General features: G+C 39.4%; 1 protein-coding gene across 1 annotated transcript in view; it reads left to right on the top strand.

Moving 5' to 3' along the window:
- The first annotated feature begins 3,127 nt into the window (after positions 1 to 3,127).
- Positions 3,128 to 23,207, top strand: part of epas1b (endothelial PAS domain protein 1b) — a 60,479-nt gene continuing 40,399 nt past the window's right edge. The window contains exon 1 of the mRNA XM_020655661.3: positions 3,128 to 3,572. Coding sequence (XP_020511317.2) covers positions 3,547 to 3,572 — 26 coding nt within the window. The 5' untranslated portion in view covers positions 3,128 to 3,546. The remainder of the gene's footprint in view (positions 3,573 to 23,207) is intronic.

Raw genomic sequence — 23,207 nt, 5'->3', positions numbered from 1 at the left:
TGTGTCTTTCATTGTTAAAATTCACAACTTTTCACGTGCCTTACATCAACATTATATCTATTATAACAGGTGAACAATCAAAATTCTAAATAAAAGTAAATATCACTTTATACAGTACACTACATTATGCAAATGTTGTATTGCTTGGCAAGTTTAACATTTTTATAGATATAGTTTATCCTTATATCCACCTTAAATCCACCCAGCTGTTGAGATCAGGATAATCCCAATTTTTACAATCAAATGTTTCCCAACCTTACCTGAAAAGTTTTTGCCATACACATAGTTTAATCCAGATCAAAACCAGAACGGGTTTTGTCAGTTTTGTCTTTTGAAAACCCATTTTCAAGCTTTGATCCAATCTGATCTCTTTAATCCTACTAAAATCACTAATATCGAAAAAAAACAAACAAAAAAAAACCTCTGAAGCTGAGGAACAAGATGAGCAAAAACAGTGACCAAAAATCATTTCTAAAATCTCATGACAACATCATTTGACTTCTCCTCTACTGGTGATATGAAATTTGGCTTTAGTTGTTTTATTTGTTTATTTGTATATGACCTATTTGTTTTGTAGTTTCTGCCTCGAGTGAAGGAGTTTGTAACGTGAGTTTAGAAATTGTAAGAGAAAAAAAGACTTTCATTGATGCACTTTCCACCTGGGAGTTATACCCCTACAGAGGAGATGTTATATGAATAGAAATCAGTCACTTCAGTAACCTCTTCCATCTCAAATGTTTGAGAAGTTGACAGGGGAAGAACGAGTTAATTGCCAGAAGTAGTTATCGGTCTCTGAGGTTCTGAAAAATGTGGTGAGACCGGCTCCTTTTTACCCTGTGTCGGAGGGAAATATGAAAATTAACTCTTGTGATGCAGGCCGAGTTATTTAATCTACTTTTGTTTTTCTGACCTTAAAACACCTCGTCCTTTACTCCACAACAGTTACATATAATCATATAAAAGATTTGCCTGTTTTACTACCAACCAGAGCTCCTGAGACACCAGGCAGATTGTGAAAGTCACATTTTACATCTACATTTGATCTGAGCTGCAGAGGAGTACAAATACAGTTTATGGCTTGGGCAAATATTGCCAGTAAATATAAACTACAACCAGGGAAATGTGTAAATAATGCACTGACTCACCTTTGACTTCATAAATCTGTGCTGACTTCAAATGTTTTACATTTGCAGTTTTATAGAAAAGTATGACCCAGTAGTAATGGGACAATTATTAAGAGCTTCAACTCTTTCAAACTTTTTTTAAATTTCGAGATTAAAGACGTAAATTTTCGAGATTAAACTCGTAAATTTACAAGAATAATCTCGTAAATTAACAAGTTCGAGACCAGCCTGCGCAAAATGATGAAAGTAGATCTCTTAAAGTATTTTCCTCTGCAGACAACTTCCTCCAAGTCAGTGTGGTTCTTTCTTCGGAAAAGCCACAGTTTCTTGCAGTATCTTTTCAGGGTGTTGATATTTTATGACAATGTGAAGATGATGATGTGCCAAAAGCATGTGTAGTTTCATATCTGCATAAGTAAAGCCCCAACACAACTATTTGTGTCTGTTATCGGTCTGCCTTGTTAAAGTGTCTCATGTGCAGAGACAGTTTGTGTCCTGTTCATCATTTTACAGATTAACAAGGTCATGCAAGTTGAAGTGAAAACTTCTCTTGAACTGTTTTTACCGACTAAACAAGGAAGTAGCCTATTTCCTTATTAGTGAAACCTTTAGGACAAGATGCTGCTGCTCTTCTGATATAGACTAAAATAACAACTTTATTATTTTATTCTTTAAAGACTTTAAGAGTTCTACTTTCATCATTTTCGCGCAGGCTGGTCTCGAACTCGTTAATTTATGAGATTAAACTCGTAAATTTACGAGTTTAATCTCGTAAATGTACGATTTAATTATTGTAAATTTACGACTTTAATCTCAAAATTTATTTTTTTAATTTAATTTAATTTTTAACGTGGTCCTAATTCTCCGTCGTAGTTTTCCATGCCTGCTCCACATATGACTATTGTCCTTTGCTGGATATATTTCGGTGCCCGTAGTAAACCACTGGCAAAGCATGCTGGGATAGCTTGCTGCATGGACCAGGATGGCTTTGCCACTGTTTAACAGCTTCCCACCCTCATTATGTCAAAGTCTAGCAAAGAAAATAGTGACATATTATTTGTAGTAATTAAACCCTGTGGGATGCCATTTTTAATTAAATGACTCCTCAATTCATGAAAACAATAGTGATAGGGGAGCTGACAATGTTTGAATTTGATTTTTGCAGTGTGTCCACATCCTGATAAGTATGGGTACATTTTGCCAACTCTGGGCCATAGTTTAGCCTTAGCATGCTTTACCCGGTTTTCAGCTTTGTGCTAAGCTAACAGCCACAGCGTTTGTTGTGAGGGCATAGACAAAGATAATGAATGAAAGTGCAATCTGTTGTTTCATTTAGAGACCTCAAGGCAAGAGTGCAAGAGTTCTGAAGCAAATGACCATCAACTCTTGTTGTTGGTTATTTTCATTTCCTGCATGTGTGCCCTTAGACTCTTTCAATTTAAGATCTAAGTGTGGTATCATTAAAAAACAAGGGCTAAAAGGTGTCAAAATATATCATCCAGATGGGTTACAAAGTAGTAGCAACAAATAAAATGAAAAGCTAAGTTTGGGTTTTTTTTGTTTGCGAGGTGAACACCTTGCAGGTCATAACATTGCCATTAGAAACATTTTCGACGCTTGGTAATTCTTCATTTCTGGGCATCTTTTCACTCTCTTCATTGTGGAGCACTTAACAGTGACTTATCATTGATTCAAAAGTTTTATTTTAATTTTCCATATTCCTAATAAGACACGTTTTAAACTAATCTTTTTTAGATAGATAATGAACATTTATTCTATTTAGGCTATCTTATATGAATCATTTTTATACCAGTATGGTTACGGGCAACATAGGGCCTCCATACACACCATCTCAAACACCTGTTGCACTATTAGGGTTGATCAGGTAGGAGATTGTACTCTCAGGGTGGGCGGGGATGTTTAAGGGGGGGGGGGCGTTTCCTCCTGGCGTAGCAAACCAATCAGCGTGCCGCGAGCGGGACAGCGGCGTTTACTGTACCAGCTGAGCTGCAGGTCAGAGACCGAACAGCGTCGAGAGTTTTCAGACCAACGAAGTAAGGAAAAGTTTGAACAAGCGGACCTGTCGTCAGCAGAAACAAAACAAAAAACGACAGCTACAGCGTCTCGGTGTTCAGCCTGTCCCGGCCTGTGTGGAGCTTCTTCTGCGGGTGAGAGGCTGTACAATCCTCGGCAGTGTTCTGAGACTGTACGGCCCAGATCCCCCCCCCCTCCCCTCCTCCTCCTCCTCCTCCTCTTCAGACCAACACCAACACACTCTGCCTGGTTTCATGGACTAAACGCAAGTTCACAGGTTGAATGCTACGATCTGTCACACTTTTCTTTTTTTTTTTCTTGCTTTGACTCTTAAATTGGACTTAACATATAGGCCTAGACTGTCGGGGAGTTACAACAAGGAAAAGAAATGACTGCCGAAAAGGAGAAAAAGAGGTAAGATTTGAGTTTTCTTCTTACCGGGTAGGTAAGACTTTATAACGCAGATTTTTGTCCACTGAATGAAGAAGCTGCCTTTTGAATAGTGGGCTTCTGTGACACAGAGAGCAGACTGTTGCTGCAGAGCTGCGTGTGACTTGGCCTGCTTTCTGCTCTGATAGTATCTTAGAGAAATGATAGGTTCCCCTAATGACTTCATACGGTGTTTAAAGAAAGCTTTGTTTCATGTTTCTTTAATGGCATCATTACAGCTCGCTGCGTGATTGTAGATTTATGCAAGGTAAGTAGGTGATTTGATTTGTACTCCTCAACTGCAAAGACTGGTGGAGATTGTCTCTGGTGAACAAGTTTAAATCAGCATTTTGTTTTCTTTGTATTTAATGCAACGTTCAAGTTGCATTGAATTTGACTCAGGCCATCTGAAGTTGGTGGGGAATGTTAGAAGCAATCACTAATTTAAAAAAACCTGGATTTATTTTGTCCTATTAAAGAGCAGGCTCATATTTGAATGCAAGTTGTATCATTGTCTTCACTTAGTTGTCCTGCAAAGAAACTGAATAAGTCTTCGTTATGGGTATCCCATACCTGGATTTGTGGCTTACAAACACTTGACCTAAGTCTCTTTTTTGACTGGAAGATGTTGTTTCAAGGCTAAACCTTCAGTTTCCTGAAAACTTGCCACAGAGAGGATGCAAAGCAGACAAAGTAAAGGGCATACGTCTTATGTTTATATTTATGAATTTATTAGCCAAAATGATTTAGATAATATAAAATAGGGCCTATACTTTGAATAAAGTTTATCCTTCAGGGGGAAATCTGACCTCTTACCTTCTTTCAGGGATCAGGTGTCTAAAGAGGACAATCAGTCATGACTATCAGTCTCTCAGTCCGGCTCTAGAAGTTTCTAGAACTGCAGGTATCTTAAAGTAGCTGTGAGGAGGCTGGCATTCCTGTGACGCAGATTCAAACTGAACACCCCTTAGAGCTCTAAATCTGAAACACTGATCCTATATGTTTGATCCCTTTACAGTCAACAAACATGCACCAGCGACTTAATCTTGTCTGCTGGATAATTGTTGATTTACATTTATGGGTAACCTGCAACAGAACACCTTGGAACATGAATATGTGTTAGACAATTCAGCTGCCAAATCGAGTAAAGATTTGAGTAAATATTTGAGGTATGGGATTATCGTGCCACCCGTGTTTTTTTTGTTTTTGTTTGTTTTTTTAATCTTTCAAGTGCCGCCCTGCCTTTGAGCTGTTTATTGTTCAACAGAAATGATGAGGTCATTGGCATTAGCTAGACATAATAGAAATAATTCTTGACTTGTTCTTGTTTGCGCCATGAGTGGCCCCTTAATCCCACCTGTCAATGAGAGAGAATTAACATCTTGTTCGAGAAAATCATCAATTCAATGGCCTCTGTCTTTCAAATGGGATGATTCATTGTTTGATCAAAGACATGGAAATAAAAAAAAACCCAAATGGAACCCTTTGAACATTTTTGAAAATAATACTCATTTCCTTTTCTTTTTTTTCACACTATATTTGGAGGGAAGTTTAGGGTTTTTCCGAGGCCTCCGAACATATTGTGACTCTCTTTGGTTCCAGTTTTCTTCTAACCCTCTCTGTCAGATCATATCTTAAATATAATGGTGTAAAAAAAAAAAAAACAGATATTAAGACTGTTAAAAAACAGATACACAAGTCTCTGTCTTCATGGATAACAGAAAGAGAGAATAAGAGAGATGAGTCTGAGAGCATTTCCTGTGGCTCGTCGACGCTTTGCTGTTCCCTTTCGGACATCTTAGAGAAGGAGACCTGCGAGGAGTGTGTCTGTTTTTAGAGCTGCAGATTTTAATGCGTCTGCGTGTGTGTGTGTGTCTTCCTGAATCAGTGTGTTTGTGTTTGTACTTACACAGTAGCACTTTGTCATATTGCCTGGAAGTCTTCATTGCGCTGATAAAGTTGTGTGATTCATGATGGCTGCCTGTCAAACGCAGGGCGTGTTTATTTAAGGCGTTACAACTTGTGTTGAAAAAGAGGAGGAAATCACTGGACTGTGTTTTGTATGATGTTCCACTTACTGTCATGGTATTCATATACATGTTTGTTTTGTGTTTTTTTTTTTTTTATTATTTCAAGCTTAAGACTTGTTAACCCAAATGTGTCTCACCAAAATGTGTTATGCGAGTCCTCTATACAAACAAACAAACATGCACAACTTTTTTTGGCACATCAAGGACGCCGTACAACGAGTCATCCTCGTAAAACAAGACAAACGCAGATGGTGCTCTGCTTGTTTTTCTATGAGGACACTTCACAGTGCATATTACTTCTTATCACAGTAAAAGGAGTTGTGTTGAAACATGTTATTTTTATTTTTGTTGCAATCTTAAAATTGAGCTGCAGCTATCAGCTAAGGATAGTTTTCCTTAACGATCTTTGAAGTTAGATTAATTGTGAAGCAAAATAAAAAGTGAAATCCCTCTACTATAAGGAACCCTGTAGCTGTAATTCGATTTTTGTTGTTGTTGTTGTTGTTGTTGTAGTTGTTGTTTTCAAGCGTTTGTCGTCTTCGAGATTTCAGCTCAGAATAATTGTTGCTTTTGTTAACCTGCTTTTTTCCAAAGTCTTAAACACACTACACCTGGAGTTTGTTAGAAATACCTGTAGCTCTCGATTGTGATAGCCTGCTAGCTTACAGTTTTGAAAGCTGAATACAAATTACACGTGTGATGAAAAACAACATGTATTTAAGTTTTCTTTTCAGTTTTCTTTTCTCTTTTCTCTTTTTTTAATTCACAGTAATGAACTTTGAATGTAGTTTTGATGTTATTTTAGGGTTATATTGACTCCAAAATCTTGATTCGATGCAACCAGAGAACATTTGAAGCAACTGAAAGACCAGTTAGACTATTTTCGATTCAAATTGAACAATAACTATTTCAGGAAATAGTTCAGTCATTTTTCAAACGTAAAGGTTAACTGGCTAACTTGCAAACAAACATTTATTGGCAACATTTCGTTAGCCTGATGATGACGTTTGTGACAGACACATTGCGCTTCTACGCGCCGGTCTTATGAAAAGGATGTACAAAAGTTTTTATTTATTTAGTGATTTCAAATGAAAAATGTGAAATTAGTGCTGATTTGGGGAGGGGGGGAGTAGCAGAGAGAATCACTCACATGATTCCCCGCCAGCCCCGGTATCATCTTTTGTTATTGTTTGGTTGAGAGCCCCCTGGCGGCGGATTTTACATACTGTGGGTTTAATTCCTGACATCGACATCGACAAGTTAAACATCTCCAGTGTTGCCGTAATGTTTGGAAACGAAAGCAAAAGGGGAAAAAAATACAATTTGTTAAAACATTTTCAGACAGACACAACGCTGCCTATAAGGTTAAATGCAGTCACCAATCTCCAAGGAACACAAATGCGTGAAAGTTATCAACTCAAAATAGAAAGTTTAATCAGCTCAAGTTATGAAGCCATAACTTGATCTGAAATCAGATCAGTTATACAATAAGATTTGGAATCCGGCAAACTGCGTCACATTCATCGTATCAGATGAGAAAAGGTTAAAAACAGCGCTCGCTGGCTCACGTCCAGCTTCTGATCAGTGTGCACACAGTGTGGCTGTTTGTTGTGGTCTGTCACAGCCTCAGTCAGCCTTTGCCACACTTTAACACGCTAACACATGAGCAGAGCCCCCCCCCCCCCCCCCCCCCCAGGGTACATTAAATAACTTTATGTATACCTCCAGGCTGAACAGGAATAAGTTTGTGAGGACGGCCGCTCATTTCTTTCATCATGTGATTCCACTGGAAACAATGTCCAAAGGTCAGAGTCCAGGGCAGCTGCCAACAGATATACATTACATGACTGTGGAGGCAGCGATATATACCGATGTATTTACTGCTGCTTTTTAAGGCCTCTCATCATTATCATACTCTGAGGGGGTGTTACAGAATATTCTGACACCAGAGACAAACGTGACGGTATGAATGTAAGAGCTGCCATATCAAAATATTGCTGCTGTACATTCTGATCTAGTGATTGAAGGATAGGGATAGGATGTTTGTGAACAATCTGATGTCAGTGACATTTCTTCACATATAAGAACTGATTATTCATTTTAAGACTTTTTTTTCTGCATAATAAAAACAATGGAGGATACAAGTTTAAGCTTCGACTTCTTCAACTTCTAGGTTTAGATTTTATTAAGCTCTGTGAAGAATCTGTGGCTGGGTTACATTTTGAACCGTACAAAGTGAGTTTACACCCTTCATGATGACTCAGGGCCTGAAGGAGACAACTTCTTCACAGTTGACCCTATAGGGCTGGACAAAATAGGGAAGACAATATTGTTTATATCGATATATAAGTCGTGTTTTTATGTTACACGTTTCTTCCGTGGAGACGCCAGTTCGTCTGATTCTCCTCTCACCGTCTACACAACTCTATGTATGTTGTTATGCTCGGAAGGACATTTTTTTTAATACATTTTATTTAAGTAGCAATTTTATTTAATGTATAATTTTTTAACATCACAAATGGGTGATTTTCACGTCATTTTCTTGTACATGTCAACATTGTGCAGCTGGCTCTTAATCAAAATGACTGTGACATTTGGCTTTCAGCCAACATGGATTTGATTTAGAGCTGACTTTTTCTTTATAATTTCTTTGCATGAAATCATCTCTACAGGAGGCACGACTAACAGTGTTTATAAAGATATTAACCAGTGATGTCTCTTAAGTACTTCTTCTTTAAGAGAATCAAAATCAAGTGAAGCCTTCACACTTACAATGATCCTAAAGGAGCTGCTCCTCTAACCATGCAAACATTTAAATAAAAGTTTGAAGAACTTAACATTTATTCGTTTGTATGTTATTCTTCAGTTCTCTGCTCCTCATTATCTGGGGCTGTTTCTGCATCTTTGTGTCATTCTGTTGTGCTAACTCATGAAAAGAGAAGGGAGGGGAGGGGAGGAGGACTAGCTGCCAAAAACTAGACAGAGAGAAAAGAAGGGGAGGACAGAATCACGAGAAAGAAGACAAAGTGCTACTACACTGGATGTAGAGGTGATCAAGATAAACTTAAATCGACCAGGAAGTTAAAATCAGTCGAGTGGAGGACTTGTGCTGTCTCAGTGTTCAGGCCCGTCAGCCCGGCGCTTCACTTCACCGCAGTGAGCCGAGGCCTGGTTGGCACAGCGCCGCCATGCCTCTTTTGTGTGCTAACCCCGGCCGGCATGGCCTCCAAACACTACCCAAACATCACGCCACTCACTGCTGCCGCTCAACCTGCTCCCTGAAACTCAGAGGAATGCAGGAGAGACAGAGAGAGATCCCAGACATCTGACAACCGGACTGTCTGAGAGGCTTTACTGCCTCTTTCACACAGAAAAGTTAGTTGTTGTGCTTTTGAAAACGGGGGGGAAAAAATGGAAGAACCACAGTTTTGTTACTCTTGTTCTTGAGAGGGACTTTCTTCTTCTGCGTATCTGTCAGAGGAGTGAACAGAATTTAGATTCAGCCGGTGATACGTTTCATAAAAATCTCTCTTTGAATGTTGGGAAGTTATCATTTTTTTTCTTTATGCTTTAAAGTTCATCGGGGTTATAGTCCAGGTCAAGCCTTCATTTGCAATTTTAAACACTGCAACCAACGCTTACTTTCATCTTTTAGACTAATTATTTATTTACCTTTTCGATGGATCCTATTGTCAATCGTTGAAAAAAAATCTGAAAGTTGCCCACAGTACAGTAGGAAGAGCTCATTTAATTAAAAAGGACCAGTCAGCACTCTTCAGTTCATTCATCAGTTCTCAAGTGGGCCATATTTCATAGCAGTCAAGTCGTCAATGGGTCTCAACTTCTTGTAAGTGATAAATGGACTTGAGCTTGTTGTCACTTTTTTAGCCTTCTGACTACTGAAGGCACTTTTTACACTGCAGGTCTCTCGTACCCATCCACACCCTGATGACAGAGATTACTTTTTAAAGGAGTCATCTGTATTAGCTAATCATATTCAAACACATTTATACTCCGCCGGGTTTATTGTCTTGCCCAAAGACATGTAGCTGCAGGAGCTGGGGATCGAACCCCCGACTTTCTGCTCAAGAGACGATGAATGTTAAATGTGACAATAAATGCGACACAAACAAATATATGCACCATGCATGATTTAATTCTTTTTTTTTAAATCACTGTCTTTGTTATTTTTCTGCAAACAAATGCCAACAAAAGGCATGATAATCATCTTATGGCTATGTTTAGATCATAGAAAGGCTGTTATCTGTTTTTCATACTGAAGGAGATATGAAGTGTTTGCCTGAATACTTCATTTAACTATTGTGATCTCTATCAGGACATACGTAGATGTTACAGTCAGAAGTCGTAAATCAGAAACATCAAAACCTGTCACAACAGATGTTCAAACTATGTATGAAAATGTCACAGAATCCTGCAAGCTTTCTCTTTAAGGTGAGTAGTCTGTTTGTTTACCGGCTCTAATACATTTGGAAAATCCCAAATCCATTGTCCTGGATACTTTCGGGACCTAGTTTTACTTTTGGTTTGATTACTTACAGGAATCACTTCTTTACTTCCTGCAATGATTTCCTGATTCATAGCTGAAGTCTGTGTCTGTTTATTTTATTAGGGAAGGAATCGATCTGGGTCACATGCCATCTGTCAGAAATTATTTACTCATATTCAGCCAAAAAAAAAATGTCATCCTGATTTAGTTAGTTGTTATCTGCGATCAACTTCCAAACAAGCGGCAGCTTTATAGCAGAAGTGACATTTAAAGCCTCTTAGTGTGTTTGTCAGCTTTCAATGAGTCTCCCTCTCTGTGTGGTGAAGAGTCGGTCTTTGTGCTCTGAAAGACTTCACAGTTATAAACAAGAGAACAACAAAGATGAAGACAGGGAGTCTGATCAAACTGGACAAAAAACAAGGATTAAAGGAGAGAGAAATATTTACTAGACTGAGTTTGAAGCGATGAAGTGAATTGTGTGTTTGTTTTCTGGTTTATTGTGATCACTTTTCTTAGGAGGAAAAACAGCAGGGTTTGTTTGAAGGGGGAGAAGGCCAACTGCTTAAAGCCTCCTGCTACTTGTAAACAGCGGTGGAATTTAAACTTTAGAGGTTTGTGAAGATGCAGAATGAACTTTGGTACTAATAATTCACGCCTGAGAGCACTTGAGACAAGAATAATACAGATATAAAGGATAATACCGTGGTTTAATGATTGTTAACTAAAGCAGTATAGGGCAGAGGATTGTCTCACGTCTGAATTTGTTACCATGTATATGTGAGACTGTTACCCAACTGTCTAGGTCGCCTGTGCTACAGCTTATACGAGCCTTATTATGTGAATAGTTATATAATTAAGAATGGGGATAATGCACAATTGGGGACTCAGTAGAGTGTGGTTGTGGGCCAAAGTTAGGTCAAACAGAAACCAAGAGGCCCGACTCTGAATCCCAAATTAGACATCAACTTCTCTTGACTTCCCAATCTGAATAATCATTCAAAACCCAATGCACGATTCATTTTCCAAACTTAACCCGCTGGTTTTTGTGTTTTGAACATACCAAAAGCAACCTTTTCACAAAGTGTTCCCAAATGTATTTTGGTTCTGAACATGAACTGTAGATTTGAGGATGTTGCCTGTAAACGGTAGGGGCGCCTTATTTAGGGAAAATGCCTGCTGGGTCCAATCAGAGGGTCAGAACAAACAGCGTGTATGGCAGCCCCTAAATAGCTTTTATTGCTCTGTTTTATAACAATGAAGAAGAAATCAAACGAGGTGTGGACTGTTCTTCGAAAAGCTGAAAATAGATTGAACTGTATTCAAGATATGTTTGCATCTTCAATAATTATTACCAGGAAATCATCCAGTTCTGATTTTGATGATGAGCCAAATATTGAGACACTTTGGACGACGTGAGGCAAAATAGACAATTATTATGATAATGTTTATCGGCCTACATACATGATGAAACTTTATCCACAGTGCAGCTACAGGCCTTAGCCAATAAAAACCGATCTAGAGGTTCTAGATAACACGCACAAATAGAGTGCACACACCAGGCAAAATGTAACTATGTCTTGATTTTAAACATTCTGGTGGTAAACCCGATAACCGGTAGAGTCTGAAGGCCCCTGGTCAGTTGTACATGAAGCCCCAGCGGCCCCCGAGGCCTCAACACAGTGAGGGGAAACAGCAGGGGAGGGAGAGGAGGTGGTCTGGGAAACCTCTCTCTGCATCTTTCCATTGTTATTTTTATCTCATTCATTCCCAGCCGCCCTCCTCCTCCTCGTCCTCCTCCTTCAGCCTCGTGCTCGTGCTCGCTGTCGTTGTTTCTTTTTCTCTTCTATGTATTTTTGCTCGTATCACATTCTCTCATATCGAATCTGGACTCCCAGCTGTGCTCACTTCGTTGTTGTTGTCGTCCCCTCTTGTTACCTCCTCTGTTTCTCCTCATGTTTAAGGTCATCTGAGCAGGCCCTACATGCTCCCCCCCCTTCTCTCCCCTCCTTCAGAACTCTGTCGCCATTGCCATTTCCTATTTCCTGTGCGCCAGCTCTCCTTCTTCCTTTTCCTCTGTTACCGAAATGGCCCCCGATCCCCTCCTGTGTGTCACATGTTCCAGATGTCCATGGAAGTCCAGCTGCTTAATATATGAAATAAGAAGTTTTTATAAAACCCTCATGCTTAACTTTTCTCATGTAACATTTGCAAAGACATTTTTGTTGACGCACTTTTGTTCCTGCAGTCGGTCGGCGGAAGTCTTCTCTTTAACTTTTGCTGTTGCTTTGCTTAACTTGTTTGCAGATTACAGTTCATAGGCTTGCAAAATATAGAAAAAAAAAACTAATGTGCTATATATGATTTAATACACTATGAAGTGTAAAAATAAACACGTATTGATGTTTGCTAATTTGCTGCTGTTCCTGTCTCTTACTCTTTGTGTTGTTTTAGGCAGTGCGCCAGTTTGTAATCCATCGTCTCGCCTGAATCTGAAATGATTTCAGAAAGCAGGACGGCTGCTTTCCTTATTAAAAAAACACACTCTCCTTGTACTTAATTTCTTTCTTTGCCAACTTAACAGTCCGCAATTTGACATGAAGTTATCCAAGGTTGGCTGATAGCTAGCTACGTATTCTTCTGCCCCAATGGTGTCAATGCATCACCAATGTAAAATACATTTTGTTGATGTTCTACAGAACTTCAATGAGTGGAAAACCTGGGGCAGTCATGTGTGTTTGCACTTGTACTCATTCACAATTCTCTTGTTTTAACATCGCTCCAGAGATGAGTATTGGCCAAAAGCTTCGCACGGTGCCATAAAGACCATAACTGCAGTAAAGTAGCCTTCTAGAAATAAATGATTTAGAGTAGTGGTGTATATGTTTAGTGCCATCTAGTGGCGAGGTTGTAGATGGCATGCAATTCTTCAAATAGATGCCCTTCTCTTTCACACTGGACCTTTAAAACCATCAGAGTAACTGTGCTGTGTCAGAATGAACAGTATTTAAACTTTGCAAAATGTTTGAAGTGCAGATTCTCTCAAGTGAAAACTTGTTCTGAAAAAAACATGTTTTTTTTAAACTGCATCCTCAAAAATGATCTTGTACAGCTGCGGGGAGGGGTCAATCAAAGAAACTTTGCATTAGTGGTTTAGTGGATCCTAAAGCTTCTTAATACCACACATTTCTTCACCATTTTCTTTGGGTTATGTAAACGTCTGTCCGTGTTGACAGGAAGTCCCAAGAGCATCTCGCTTTTTATTTATCCCACCCTCTATAGGAGCTTCTCCTATAGAGCCTCTTCTCAACAATTTCATACTCCTCTCCAAAGTGGATTTGTTGACCGTAAAAAGCTGTGAAAACTCAGCAGAGCTAACTAAGAGCCTTTCACTCTTTACAGAATGAAACTACATCTGAGCTGTTTTTTCTGCCTTCAGAGCCCTTAGAAAAACTTGGTGTCGTTCTTTAAAAAAAAAACCAAAAAAAACATTATAACGTTATTCTCACAAGTTTGTTTCAAACATGAGCTTTTTTCATGCTTTTTGGTTTGGCTACTTTGCAAACTAGACTGACTGTAAGGTGCTCTGAGAGAGTTTTTGTGAGAGCAGGGTGACAGAGTGAAAAACAGTACGAGACTAACATTCCTTTCTCTTTAAGTCTCTTTAATCCTCGACAGATTACACTTCATCATTCCTGTTTTCAGTCTGCATTTCAGGACATGAAAGCTGCTGAAAGACTGCTTCCATCTTCTTTTTCACCTCAGCCATCAAATAAAAACAAATCAAACTGTACCGAGTCCGTTAAGGGAGAACACTTGTCCTCACCTATTATTTCAAACTTCCCCTATAGGTTGTCACATTATTTTGATAGCATCGAAATCAGACAGACAAACAAAATGCTTAATTACTCATCAGCCCAAAAGCTGTCGTCTGAAACCACCGACTCTTGATCCCCAGCTCCTCTCACCTTTGTTCTATAAAATATGTGAACAATGGACTTAATGCTCTTTTTCGAAAACGACGTTCATGTTGAGACATCAGGGTTTACAAAGTTCTTTTAGGAAATTAATGAATCTTCTAAAGCTCACTAAGTAAAAGATTAAATGCTTGAAGATGAGTCAATATGTGAAGAATCACTGGAAAAGACATCAATCCTTCAATAAATAAACCTGGCCCTCCCATGTCACTCCCTTTTCTCTTCCCCTCATTTCCTGGCTGTTTCCCCACTTTTGAATAAAATATTTACCCAAAAATATATATATTTTTAAAGTATTTCTATGATGATGGTGACGTTAAATTGTTGTTATTCCCCCCCTCCCCCCCCCAAAAAAATTAAAAAATTAAAAAATCAAGTTCGTCTTGGTTTCACACAGGAATCCAGACCTGGTGTCCTGGATGAGGGTCTTGCAGAATTGTGATCAGGTGGGAAAAATGCTGTGGTGACCCTGAACAAACTTCATCCCCAGTATTGGGGGTATACTGGTGGAAGATGAATTCTCACTCAGCGAAACAATTTAGACCTAAACATGTATGGCATGACACCACCAAAGGAAAAGCAAAGACACAAAAAGAAAAACAAAACCAAAAAAAAAAACACTTGTTTTTGTGAAATAACCCTTTAGTTGTTCTAAAATCAAAATACACTTCTACACATGAACACTTGATCAAGTATCCAGAGTTTGTATGTGTGCCTTTAAAGCCGGAGTGTTACAGCTTGTTTGGTATTCTGATAAGAGGGTCTCTGTACGGTCAGCTGACTTTCCTCACACCACCTGTGCTCCCTCTCTCTCCCCCTCTGCTCTCACCCTTCTGTGCCTCAATCAGCCCGTCTATCCCCACCATCAGCGCAGCGTGGGCGGGTTTGTTTGTTTGTGCCAGAGTGTGGTGTGTGTGTGTGTGTGTGTGTGTGTGTGTGTGTGTCTTTCATGGACTATCAGAATCATCAGCAATCTCCTGCATCGTTCTTCCCCTGATTGAGTTGGGGCCCCTGTCTGGGATAGCTGTTTGTGTGCGTGTGTGTTCGTGTGTGTGTGTGTGTGTGTGTGTGTGCATGTGTGTGTGTATTTGGCTGTGTTTCCAGAACTCTCTGTTCCTCAGGATCACAGATTAGCTCCACTGTATTGTTGCTCTGTGTTTGTGTTCGGCTATAGGCGCCACAACTACAGGAAGACCCACTGTAAGCAAGGAAAGGTGTGTGTGTGTGTGTGTGTGTGTGTGTGTGTGTGTGTGTGTGTGTGTGTGTGTGTGTGTGTGTGTGTGTGTGTGTGTGTGTGTGTGTGTGTGTGTGTGTGTGTGTGTGTGTGTGTGTGTGTGTGTGTCTGTGTTTAGGGTGTGGACAGGCTCTTTGGCCTTGTGTGACCCTAAACCACCTTTATGGGGTTAAGAAACATCTTTTATTCTAAAAGAAAACAAGCTGAAAATACAAACACATGAATGTTATTTAAATAAAGGAGCAGTTCAACATTTTGAAAAGTGTGCAGAGAACGCTGTATGTCCTTATAAATCTCTCACATATAAGAATTGAGACTCTTTTTACTTCAAGGGTTTGAAAGGTGGATCACGTTTTTTTCAAGACCATTGAAGCTTGAGATGAATGTTAGAATGAATGTTTGCTTGAATGGAGGACAGTGTTTGTGTTCCTGTTACGACCAGTGAATTTAGGACCCAGATGCAGGACACATAAACAGAGGGGTTGATTGGTAATGAGGTTTATTGTAGCAAATGAAGATGAAGATGGGTTGAAGATACCGGAGGTTGGCAGAGTGAAGGGGATGATGGCTGACCAGAGCAGAGTAGCGGTGTGAGCGTGGCTGAGTGGTTTTGAGTCCAGAGAGCAGGTTGAGACAGATGGCTGAGCAGGAAGGCAGGTGGGTGAATGTTGATCCTGAAGCACAGGAAAAACAGGATGAGACTCAAAAACAAAACAAGCACAAAAGATGGGGAGCTGGTGTGCAGGTTTGAGCAGGTGAAAGGAATGGACCTCAATCAGGAGGGAGCCACAGAGAGAGCCATGACAGTCCCATTGAAAGCACATTAGACATTAATGTTGTGAGTATGGACAAGAAGAAGGATTGCAGAAAAACAAATACTTTTTTTATTGTCTCAGCTACAAAATCTGGGGATTTAGGCCTTTTAAACAATTTAAGCTTTAAAATGATTCTCAAATAACAACCCTGCTGTAGCTTTAAGAAGAAAAACATTGCATGCATCCTTTAATTTCCCCTGCAGTGCCCTCACATGTTTGATGTTAGGTTTCCAATCTGAAGTAAAAATCAATAATGATGAAGTTGACTGTCAGGTTAGAGGCTGTAAGACTGAATTATCAAGTGTCTGAAGAACATTCAGTAACTACTCAACATAAAGGACTCCCTTTTAATATAGATGTGTTATGTTTCATTAAGAAAAGTGGGATGTTGGAGTCCACATTGCTTATCTTGTAACACAGCAAAGTTTGTTTGTTGTTTTGGCTGTGAAAGTGCGTTTTGAGTGTTACGCCCATTCTTTCTGGGATTGCAAAATGTTTATTCAGCATTTTTTTTATATGAAGAAACCGGTGGCTGTGGCTCAGTTGGTGGAGTCGTCGTCTCTCATCCGGAGGGTCTAGGGTTCGTTCCCCAGCTCCTGCAGCAACATGTTGCTCCTGCTGCTTCATCGGCGGCGTATGAATGGATTAGTTACTTCTGATGGTGTCACTTCATAGAAACCACTCCTGCTATACAAGCTCAAGTCCATTTATCATACACCATTCTGTATTCATCTCCTTCAGGGTTGTCGTGACTGACCTAAACTTTTTGATATTGTTGAGGGAGATTGTCTGCATTTCAAACCAACTTCATATGTCCTACAGTTAAATGTACCGCATAAGGGCCCCAATAGTTCTGGCCTTTTCAGGTTTTGCATTGAGCTCAAGAAAAATAATTTACTTATTTATTCTACTTTTGCTCAAACTTGTGTTTTAACAGTTTTACTTGTGCTTGGATTGTGAATCTTCCCTTTGATAGGAACCATAAGATCGCACAACCAACTGGTATGTAGTTATAAAGGCTAAACGTCTGGTACAGAACAGCAGTTCAGGGTGTGCTTTAATGTTCTGACTTCAGTCAGTAAAAATCTGTAAATGTATCTGTCAGTGACCGTGATGGAAACAACATGGAGCTGCTTAGAACATTTCTAGTGTCACAGCAGGAGAGTAAATGTACCACGCAGAGCTGATGAATCTACAGAACCTGCAAGGGTGCACCAAAACAGATGCATGCACGTACAAAATGCACGCACACCCTACACACACACACACACACACACACACACACACACACACACACACACACACACACACAGCCTGACACCTGCTCTGGTTACAGGATCTGTTTCCCATAAGCACCTCTGGGCTTGTTATCACAACAACCACATGTGCAGCAGGAGCTAATGTCAGGGCCTGTGTTTTTCTGAGCATGTTTATGTTTGAGTGTGTCATTTTTTAAAATTGAACATGCAGAAACACGTTCAGTTTAATCACATTTAATCCAACATTTTACTGTCGGTCAGAAAAAAAATGCTAATAAGCCCTAAAGGTTCAGAGAGCTTAGCCTAAATTACATAAAGTCATATCTGATGATGCATGTGTCAAAAATCCTACTCTATTACTTGTTAATTATCAACTAACATCAGTCGCGCTTTTTCGTCGATATTCAAATTTTATAGACCAATCAACAGAATAAACCAAATTTCCGTTCTCAATACTTTAATTAATTCTAGAGAAATAAATGGCCATTTCTAGACAAAGAATGAGGTTTGACACATTATTTATCGTTGGAGCTAATGTTCTTATGGTAGCACATGGGCACTGATGCCGTCTCGCACACTTTACCGTGACATGTTTCCCTGCAGATCTGACCTGACACAGCATTGTGTGGTGCAGACAGAGAGTGCTGCAGGGGAGAACTTTATTAACAGTCCTCTTATAAACAGCAATATGACAGACACAATATGTTGGACAGGAGCAGCAGCAGCTCCTCCCTCTCTTGAGTGTTTTTTGTTTATTCATTGTATTAAGATATGGAGTGGACATGACATTGTGATACTACTAGATCTTTTTTAGTGTTTAGGCATGTTAGGGCCCGTCCGGTGTGGAATTGTTCTTGCCGATACCAATTCTATGGAAGGAAAAAATCTGTTGCTGAAATATCGGCAGATATTTACTTTATCTATCTTCCATCTTTAAAGATAGATAGATTTAGATATGCACACACATTTATTGTGTTGATTTATCAAATGCATTTCTCAAACAGAGATATGCTTGTTGTAATCCATATAGTACACTCTGCTGGTGACAGCCAGAAAGAGAACTGCTAGTGTAATACAATGAAACTCAAATGAAATGGTATTGGACATGTGAAAAATTGTTAAAGATTTAATTAGCCGATGGCGCTAGTCACTTGGTGTGCTAATATCGGAAGATATTATCGGCTGGCCGATAAATCGGTTGGGCTCTAATGCCTGTAAGTGTTCCAGTTTGGAGTCATTAACAGATGTGTCAATCAAAAAAAAAAGTAAAGTAGCTTTAGCCTGCCCATGAGCTTACCGAACGAGTTTTAATCAATAAGAACTGGCTCAGCAGCATTGTTTAATTCTCTGCTGCCTTTTTGGAGGGGGGGGGGGGGGGGGGCTGATTAGAGATTAGACTTAAGTAAAGGCTGTAAATGTCAGCTGCACTTTATAATTTAAGCACTCAAAACGGTCATTATTACTGTACTGTGTTAATCTGGGCAGCTATCATTAACAGATTATAAAAGTACCAATTAGGCTCATTATTTAGATTGTTCTCTAAATTGATCGTTAATTAGATTAAGCTGCAAAAAGTAATGTAAAAGTTCCAGTAAGTAAAGTTCCAGGAACATCTGTGTATTTTTCTCTAACATACAGATACGATAGATATGATCAAATTGACTTTTCTGTCCTTGATTAGTCATTTTCCCTGAGCAGGAGTTTTGGAGAATAGATAAAGGACAAAATTATGATCAAATAGAGAATTAAGAATAATAAATAATACATGAGAAAATACATTTCATGATGATGTACTACCCCTGGGTGATAAAAACAAACAAACATAGTATTGACCAATAATGAGACCACGGGAATCACTTCAAAATAAATTTAGCCAGGCTAAAAAAGTTAGAAATACATGAAAGAAAAAAATCCTTTCACATTTGTTTTTCCTGAAAAATTCTAGTATTGAGTCATTTAGTGATCCACTAACAATCAACCACAGACTCTGAATTAGTTTGTGTGTTAAGTCACTCTGACAGTGTGAAGACTGCACTTGTTGTCTCTTGTTCATTTCAAGCTGTTACTGTCGTCTCCAACACTATGACTCAGGTTCTTACACCTGTTACAGCTGATAACCACACATTTAGCTTTTGAGTGTGAGTGTGCGTGTGTGTCTGCGTGTGCATGTGAGTGCATGCCTGTGTGTGTGTGTGTGTGTGTGTGTGTGTGTCTGTGTGTGTCCTCTGGCCTCTTGTGTGTTGACTGGCCTTGTGACTGTGTCTGTGGTTTCGAGTGACAGCCTTATTTCTATCACATAACTGTCAGAATGTCAGGTATGTCTGCTACCTGCCCCCCCCCCCCCCCCCCCCCCCCCCGTCTCAGTCCATCATTTTCTTGATTTATCATTCCTTTAATGTTGGAAAAAGCACTGAAACCATTTACTTGAGTGACAGAACAAGAACACTTACACATAAAATCATCACAAGACATCACAAGTGTGTCATCAACACCATGACGTTGTAAGAGTTTAGAATTTGAAGGAAAAGAAAACACTAAGGCAAGCCTTGTCGAGACTGTTTGATTACGCAGTGATTTTAGAATAATTTCATGATTTGGGTTAAAAAACGTGCGTTCGAAAAATCCAGCAGATGACATATTCTACATATATGTTACATTTTAGTAAATCCAGGTCTGTCTGCGCAAGAACTACGGCCAACTCAGTGACAGTCTTGTGTCAGTTTGACCAATAAGTCAACCCCAACCTTGAAAAGCAGACCTTCTTTCTCTTTATTTACCTTGCACTGAGTTGTCCCTTTAAGGTTTTTTTTGTATCACCTGTAGGTCAAATCATATTTAGGTGTAGAATAAACCTTTGAAAGCATAAACATATTATTTATGCATCGCTTAGCGCGAGCAGGTCGATTGTTGAGAGAATAATCTTCACTATATTAATTTGCAGTCATCGTGTAACGTGAAGTTGTCCTCAAAAGAATGCTTTTATCTTGACAAGACAAAAAAAAGATCCTTTTAACAGTTAATGCAATATGAGAAGATCAGAGAAGAAATGTCTCTGCTGCAGGAGTTAATACCACACATCTACATGGGACATAACAAGACTTGTTTTTCTAAGAAGATAAAAATTGTATTTATTACACTGAATCATATTTTCAAAGCTGATCATGTTTCTTCTTTTAAATGAAGATTAACTAAGGATTTTAGCTAAAGTCAAAATGACAGTTTTTTCCCTATGAAATGAGGTACAGTAAAAGTACAAAGATATAAAAAAAAATACCTTTAAAAAAGGAGCATGACACACCAACTCTTCTTCATGTCTTTAACAATCACAACAGCACCTTGGCAAAGAAAACAAACAGAAACCCAGAGTAGTGACCGCTTACACACTGCAGGCGGACCTCAGAGATCCTTGTAGGGCTTTTGCATGTAATATTTGAGTGAGTGCAGGAGGATCAAAATAGCTTTCACCTGGCATCTGGCCGACTCAGGTTCCTATTCTCACAGGTCTAAAAGCAGCATCAAGATGTGCCGGTGAATCATAGCAGAACAGAGTTTGCTATCTGAGCTTTTACATCAGTGTTCTGGTGAGAATGGGATTCAGGGGTGTGACTCAGGTGATGTCTACATCTTTAACTTTGCTGTGTTTCATTTAAGGACGTCAATCAGCCAGAGGTAGATATAGGGCTTCTGTTTTAGGCCACAACTCTATCAGCATGAAGATAAAAAGTTTCAGGCTATATTTATTTTGTTGGTGCGGAGCGTCATTAGTCACAGGTGAACATGCTTGTGTGTCTTGATGACGTCTTCAGTATGTTTGTCAGGCTTTGTGTGTGTGTGTGTGTGTGTGTGTGTGTGTGTGTGTGTGTGTGTGTGTGTGTGTGTGTGTGTGTGTGTGTGTGTGTGTGTGTGTGTGTGTGTGTGTGTGTGTGTGTGTGTGTGTGTGTGACCTTTTTAATCATCACAAGACACTGTTGTGACGGGCTGGGTGTGTATCTGTCACACATCTCTAATTGGCCGCAGTTGAAATGTTACATGACAGAGCAAGTCTTTGTTTTGTGAGAGGAACATGTTCATGTACTTTCAAAGGTTGCCATAGGCCAGACCCGAAACCGGGCTGCCCGCCTCCATACATGTGGCGCCCGCACTAACAACTCGGTCACCGCCTTTGAACATGTAGCCTGCAGTAAAGCCACATATGCATTCAATAGATTGCTTACTAAAGTATATTGAACTCCATGATAAGTGACAAAAGACTAATAATTTCCCACAGATGAGAAGCTTTTAAAAATGACTTAGCAAAAGCATGATGTAAATCGCCACATCGGTCAGGCCCAAATGTAAACTAAGTATAAGTCATTCAAATGTCATGTTATAATCTGTGATCAAACAATCACTCCACTCATTGTCAAGGAATGTCCAGATATTTAGGGAATGGAACCTTATCTGATGGCTTTTGCACACAGCAGAGAAAAAACACAAATGGTCAGAATAGGAAGAACAATAGCCAGAATGAATATGATTAAAAATGAATGTTCCGGCGCTAGCTGGACCTGCAAAACTAAACACTTTGTTAACTCATGATGACCTTTACGGGCAAAGACTCGTCGATATTTTAGTGGCTGATGCTGATACTTCGTGTTTAATCAAAACGTATCGCTTTTTATTCTGCTATCTTTAATTTTAATTTTTTTATTTTATATACAGATTTTTGCATGTGTTCCTCTATAACTAGAGATGCACCTATCCACTTCTTTTCAGTTCCAGTCCGATTCCGATACGTGCACCGATACCGATTCAGATATTTTTAGTATCTTAACTAATAGGGTTATTGTTGTTGTTGGTATTATGTGTAAAGCTACACAAAGCTGTAGTAAACCTGACATTGTGCTGGCTTCACATACATACAGGAAGCAGCAACTGTAAGGAAAGTAAATCTTTTAAAATGATTTGTAAGTATTGTACTTTCTGATCACATTGAAGGCGCTGTTCCCTCTCGTCTGAATGTCGTCATAGAGACCATTTGTGGACACTTCTTACAGTTCAGTCTGAATGTCTTCAAAGTGAGACTGTGCGAGTTGAGAACATTTTAAGTGCCCAACGATCTTTCTTGTTCAGTGACATTGATCGGCACTGTCAGTCCGAACGTACGTAAATTGTGTCAATATCAGCCCCGTTACCAGTATAAGATCGGATCAGTTCCATGGAACAAATGTATTCTCATAATGCCAAGACTTTCATGAGAAGATAAGTTACTTTTATCCTTCTGATATAAGCTTCAATAGTCTTGCATTAGGACGTTTTACCTTTACAGGCGTATGGTTCATGTGATAATATGCGGTATTTGGCATAACTCAAATAGTTGCTCTATTTTCTTAGTGTGAGTGCACAAACTCATTCACCTCCGCCGCCACACTGTGCCTGTCTTTTCATGCATGTGTATGTCTGCTGCACTGAATGGCGACCAACGAAGGTGAATGCTGAAGGGAAGTTTATTTGTGGAGCACCTTTTCTGTAAGACGCCAATAAGAGACACAATGTAGAAGTCGGAAAAACTAAACAAAGACCAGTTTGAACCGGTCCTGCAGGGGGTGGGCTGTGTGTGAAGCCGAGCACAAATCTAAAGAGTGAGAGTCAGAGATTAAAGGTACAACAAACTGGACTGAAAATGTAAGTTTGATGCATGAAAGAAAAGCACCTGTGTGACCTCCCGGTGACAGAGGGACTGAAGCTTATTGGTGAATTGAATCATTATTTGATAAAATGTTATAAAAGTTAAAAAAAAAAAAACCTCACATTGCAGGTTC

The sequence above is a fragment of the Labrus bergylta genome, chromosome 10 (genome assembly GCF_963930695.1).
Source record: "Labrus bergylta chromosome 10, fLabBer1.1, whole genome shotgun sequence".
Taxonomy (NCBI): domain Eukaryota; kingdom Metazoa; phylum Chordata; class Actinopteri; order Labriformes; family Labridae; genus Labrus; species Labrus bergylta.
Note: the sequence above shows the minus strand (reverse complement) of the source record. Positions and strands in the feature narration are given on the sequence as shown.